Here is a 6,000-nt window from a genome sequence, read left to right on the forward strand (position 1 = left end):
AAGGGCCCTGGTACCAAAGGCCACTGGTCACAGCTTGGCCACAGCTCTCATCTTTGTGTCTACCTGCTTTGGCCCGACCTCCCACCTGGCTGGAACCTTCCCTCAGAGCCTTCCCTCCTTTTCCCATTGTCTCTCTTTCCTGCCTCATTCACTCATAGCCTTCCCCACTTCCTGTCCTGGAGCTTACTTGAAGAATGTAAAAATTGCCTTCCATTGCAATCATCTCCATCTCTACTTTCCAGACCAAGTCAAGAGTCTCCCTCTTGTATAACCAAAGAGCTGCTTAACAATTTTGTCTTCCTTCCTACCCCCACCATCAGATCTTTCTCAAAAATGAATTCTCCCATCTCTACTTCTGAATGGTGAATGCCTACTGACGGCCTTTGTGAAATCAGCAATTTTTCTTCAAAAACTCAAGAAAAGAACAAGGAACATTCCATACCATTAGACAGCTTACGATGCATATACATATAGAGTGTAGCAGAAAAACAGTCCTGGTTTTAAATTACCACCCACCTGGCCGTGGGCTGGTTCCTGACCTTCTCTGAGCCTCAGCCCTCTTGAGAATTTTGAATATGATAAAATAGCAGTTTCCAAACTTCTCCTTTTTCACAGCTGTGGAAACTGGTTTCCAAACAGTTAATGAGAATACCAAGGTTTGAATAAAGATAAAAGCAAAGCTGCTCTGGGTTGGAGCTGGTGGGGAGCGGGTGCCAATGAAGACCCCATCGGCTTGGCCTTCCCTTCTTCCCAGCAGTGGCTGCAGAGGCGTCCCGTAGGACCCCTGCACCCAGGAGCTGGCCCCATACATAAAGAGAACTCAGCGCATGTTGTTTGGGGAGATTACTACAGTCTGGTTAGGAAAGCAAGACTCAAATCCAAGGACCAATTAGCAGTACCTGCTGCGTGTGCCCAGACTACATTAGGGGGCCCTAAGGTACCACAAGGTTTTAATAAGATAGTGATCCCTGTGAGGGCTGTGAGCGAAGAGTGCAGGGCAGGGCAACAGCCTTTTGGGGAAGTTGATCCTCTGCAGTTCATCTAGTCCAACCCCTCTTTTTCGGCCGTGACTTTTAAGAGGGTGAAACTGAGGCCCCCGAAGGGAAACATCTTCCCAGGGAGCCAGTGCTCTACCTATGACACCTTGCGGCTTTCCAACTTCTGTTTGTCTTTGGCCTCTAGGTGAAGAATTTGAGGTCGGCAGCATCACTTCTGTCTTTAGCAACCGAGCCGTTGTGAAATACAGTCGTCTGGAGGACGTGTTGCATGGATGCTCCTGGAAGATAAACAACAAGCTAGATGGGACGTACCTGCCCCTGCCCGTGGACAGAATCATCCAGCGCACAAAAAAGATGATCAACAAGATTGTGCAGTACAGCCTGATTGAAGGGAACTGTGAGCACTTTGTCAACGATCTCAGATACGGCGTGCACAGGAGCCAGCAGGTGTGGCGCCATGGGCTTTGATGATGGCTTCTGGCTGAGCTTTCTTGGGGTCTCTCTTCTCATCAGTGATCAGAACAGTCATCAGTGCTTTCATCTTATTATTTGTTGTACCACTGGGGCCTTCTATTTGTACAGGACTTGACAGTTCAGGAAGTATTTTCACCTGGAGGTGTAGTAAGACCACTTTGTTGAAGTCCCTGCTTGGCCATTAACTAGCACAATCTCCTTGGTCAAGCCACTTTGTTGCTGAGACCATGTCTTCCTGTACAAATCAGTATAAAGTAGAGACTTTATCACTAAAGTTGTCATCTGACTGCTTGCAGTCCACATTTGACCCACAGACAGATTTTGCTTGTACGCATAGAATTTTCTTTTAATATTGTTTTAAATTAGAATTACTTACCAACATTTAAGAATATAGAACTTTTATATAAAAAGATCTGGATTCCCAGCTTCTCTTGAACAACTGGCTAATCAGTCCACTTGGACCCACAATCCTTTTGCCGATACTCTGTGGGTGTGGGGCTGGTAGAGTTCACCCTTTAGGTGGGCATATGGGGGGCCATGAGCTGCCTACCAGCTTCACTCCCAGTACCTTCCTGGATTCTGTTGCATTTGGGTTTGCTGGGCAGACCTGGAAAGCTCCTGCTCCCACTGCCTTATAAGGCAGTGATCAATTAAATATGGTGCAGTACAAGTAAAAAAGCTATGAAAATCCTCAATATCTATAACAATCTGGGCAACTCTTGTTAATATTTGTTCCTTACTAAAACCCCATGATGTGAAAGAGAATTGTGGGAAGATGGCAGAGTAGGGAGCTCCAGGATTCATTCCTTCCACCAGAACGGTTAGTAAAGAGGCAGGAACTGCCTGAAACAACTATTTTGAAACCCCAGGGGCCAGAAGAACATGGGACAGCACCCAAGAAAGAGCCAGGAAGAGTCCAATAAGGAACACTAAATTGCTCTCTTTGCACAGCATTATCAGTGCCCATCTCCCATTCTCATGGCATACCACCATGGGATCCATTCTCTAGCTAGCTCCTTGGTGACAGAAAAGGGCAAAAAAATCCTCTTCCCCAAGACCAGGGGTGGGCATGGTAGATCACTGATCATGGCATTTGATTAGCAACTTCTATTCACCAGAGGCCCAGGTCTGAGGGTAGCCACTGTTTCAACCCACCGAGACAAAGGCCATGGCAGAGGAAACGTAAAGATGCTCCACTTCTTCAGGGCTGTAGGGGACAGTTAGTTGAAACACTGCATTTGCTGGGCAAGCCTAGAAAGCTCAGCTTTGGGGGCCTTGGAAGAAGCTCTTAGCACCCTTCCTGATCCCCTCCCCAGGACACTTTGGAGCTGGTCTGAGTCCCTTTCCTTGATTGCTGGCCCTATTTGGCTGGGAAAGACTGATTTGAGAAACTCCTCAAGCATGCCCCTCCTCTCAGAATTTGCCTTCTAGGCAAAAGCAGTTCGAGACAACAGAAGGAGTGTAGGAAACTCTAGAGGTGAAAATATGAGGCAAAGGCTTGCCAGCCTCAAACACCCAGAAGAGGGAGGTCTGTCTCCTGAGAAACAGAGGGGACAACCAACCTCCTGTAACTAGGGGAACTCCAAAGCAACTAAGAAACAAAAGCCCAGGAAAAGACACAGGGAAAACCCTGTGCAATGCATTTGATTTGGGTGCTGAAGCTCAAGAAAATCTGTTTTATTGCCAGCTGGTTACAAAATCAAGAAACAGACATCTCAGGAAATAAATCCCAGAAATAACATTTAAAAATATTAAAACATCCAATATGCAACAAAAGAGTACAAGACACTTAGATACAGGGAATGTTGGCCTATTCCAAGAAAGAGAACTAAAATCCAGAAAATACTAACAAAGGAGACCAGAATGTGGATGAACCTACCAATAAAAGACTTCAAAAATGATCTTAAAAATGCTCAAGGAGATGAAAGAATATACTATAAAAAGCTAAAGGATATCAGGAAAACAATGAATGGGCAATATGAGAATCTTAGCAAATAGATAGAAATTTTAAAAAGGAACCAAACAGAACTACTGGAGTTGAAGACCACAATAACTGAAATGAAAAATGCCCAGGAAAGATTCAAGAGCAGATTGGAGCTAGCAGAAGAAAGAATCAATGAACTCAAAGACAAGACTCTTAAAGTGAGTCAGGCTAAGGAACTTAGCAAAAATAGCCTAAGAAATACTGCAACTTAACAGCAAAAATACAAACAATCCAATTTAAAATAGGCAAAAGGCTTGAATAGACATCTCTCCAAATACAAATGATCAGAAAGTGCATGAAAAGATACTCAATTAATTAGCCATCAGGGAACACTCATTAGAATGTTGCAATTTTGAAAATGGAAAATAAAATGTTGGAGAGGATGTGGAGAAATAGAAGCACTCATTCACTGCTGGTGGCCATGTAAAATGGTGTAGCCACTGTGGAAGACAGTGTGGCAGCTCCTCACAAAGCTAAGTGTAGACTTAGCAACCCCACTACTAGGTATATACCCAAAAGAATTGAAAGAAGGAACTCACATTTGCACACCAATGTTCATAGCAGCATTATTCAGAATTGTCAAAAGGTGGAAGCAGCCCAAGTGTTCTTTAATGGATGAATGGATAAACAAAATATGGTATATACATACAATGGAATATTATTCAGCTGAAAAAGGATTAAGTTCTGATACAAATACAACAATATGGATGAGCTTTGACGATAGCATGTTGAGTGAAATAAGGCAGACACAAAAGGATAGTTATTGTATGATCTCACTGATTTGAAATAATTAGAAAAAACAAACTCAAAGAGTCAGAATTTAGAATATAGGTTACCAGGGAATGGGGTGGGACAGGGAATGGGAAGTTTTAGGCTTAAAATGTACAGGGTTCCTGTTTGGAATGATGGAAATGTTTTGGTAATGCATGGTGGTGATGGTAGCACATTGTGAACAAAATCAACAGCACTGAAATATATATCTGAATGCAAGTAACAGGGGAAATGTTAGATTGTCTATATGGTAACAGAATAAAAAATTTTTAAAAATCCATGGAATGACACACTACACGAACAGTGAACTCTGGGTTAAACCATGGACTTCAGTTAATAGTACAATTATTTGTGCAATTATAAAAATGTGCTAACATCCACTGTAACAAATGTTCCAAATTAATACAAGGTGTTAATAATAGAGTGGTATATGGAAATCCTGTGTTTTACGCATGATTGTTCTGCAAACCCACAATTTCTCTAATCAAGAAAAAAAAAAAAAACCAAGGATACAAGCAAAGGAAGTATTTATTGTCCTCTTTTTAATAGATGAAAACAATCCAGGATTAAAGATGGAACATAATTTTTCTGTGCTCTCTTGTCTAGCAGACTGGGCTCAAATCCCAATATATTGGTCTCTCTTCTGTTGCCACCCTAGCTGTCAGTGGGCACTGGCAGGTCTGAAGCCCCCATCCCCGCGTTTGTTTCTACGTCTCCCCCACCCCATGCACTCCATTCTTGCCAGGCCTTGCTCTGGCGCCAGGAGCTTGGATGTCTCTGTTATGAGGAATTTCCCATCTCACAGTAGTGTAAAGGATGGAGGGGCTTCTAGGAAACCCTCCGAAGAACCCAAGCCTGAATCTCAGCTAAGACACACCGCCACACAGGTCTTTGGCCACCTGAGTTCCCCTCTCTGGCTCTGAAACTCCCCGTGTGTAGAATGAGAGCCCCAGGGACCACGATGCTCTGAGACCCTTTGCCTCTGTGCCCGCTCTGGAGGCAGACCCCGGGCAGAATGGCTCGGAGGCAGGAAGGAGTGCAGGACCCCGATACCACCCAGGGTGGAGGGAGGATACCCGACTCGGATTGGGCAATCCTGGCTTCTCTTAGACACTTGCAGATCTAGGATTTTTGGAAACCTAGACTAGCATAGCCTGCTCCCTCCTCTGGGATGACACTCTGGGCAGGCCAGTTCTCAACAGGGAGCTGTGGGGCGGAGGAAGGCTTGTCACTGACTGTCCTTTGACCTGGTCTGCTTGGCAGGTAGAGCACGCGCTGAGGAAAGGAGCAAAGGCGGCAGGCGTGGTTATTTCGGCTGTGGTGGACAGCATACGGCCCAAACCAGAAACCACCTGAAGGTGTTGACACCTCCGAGCCGAGGAGCTGCTGCTGACACCAGCAAAGAGGATGCACCTCCTTTCCTCCCCTTGTCTTCCTTTCTCTATGACCCTGTGTAAGGGTATTGTGAGCTTCCGGAAGAATCTAGAATGTATCCAATTACCCCTCCAGGAAAAAAACATCCAATATACATGATCATAGACCCGTGGACTCTGTGAATAGGAAGAACTAATATCCGTTGTGCATCTCTATCTCTTATGCTCCAGGCACTGAGCTAGACCTTCCTTGCTCTCAATTTCATTTTCCACTCTTCTAGGAGAGGGCCCTGCCTGTTTCCTAGGCTGACCCTTGTCAGTGGTGCTTGAATACTGTCTGAAGCATCTTGGAAACCTCTGCTCGAACATTTCTTGCAACCAAGAGTGCTTTTTAGAAGTT

General features: G+C 44.7%; 1 protein-coding gene across 3 annotated transcripts in view; it reads left to right on the plus strand.

Moving 5' to 3' along the window:
• The window catches only part of PLAAT5 (phospholipase A and acyltransferase 5), a 40,166-nt gene extending 34,406 nt beyond the window's left edge, over nt 1–5,760 (plus strand). For 2 of the 3 annotated variants that reach the window (XM_071217972.1, XM_058305276.2), the window contains exons 5-6: nt 1,183–1,445; nt 5,491–5,760. In XM_071217972.1, the coding sequence (XP_071074073.1) occupies nt 1,183–1,445; nt 5,491–5,583 (356 nt within the window). In that variant the 3' untranslated portion in view covers nt 5,584–5,760. The remainder of the gene's footprint in view (nt 1–1,182; nt 1,446–5,490) is intronic. The other variant, XM_071217973.1, reaches the window with a different exon arrangement.
• The last annotated feature ends 240 nt before the right edge of the window (nt 5,761–6,000 follow it).

The sequence above is a fragment of the Dasypus novemcinctus genome, chromosome 10, assembly GCF_030445035.2.
Source record: "Dasypus novemcinctus isolate mDasNov1 chromosome 10, mDasNov1.1.hap2, whole genome shotgun sequence".
NCBI lineage: Eukaryota > Metazoa > Chordata > Mammalia > Cingulata > Dasypodidae > Dasypus > Dasypus novemcinctus.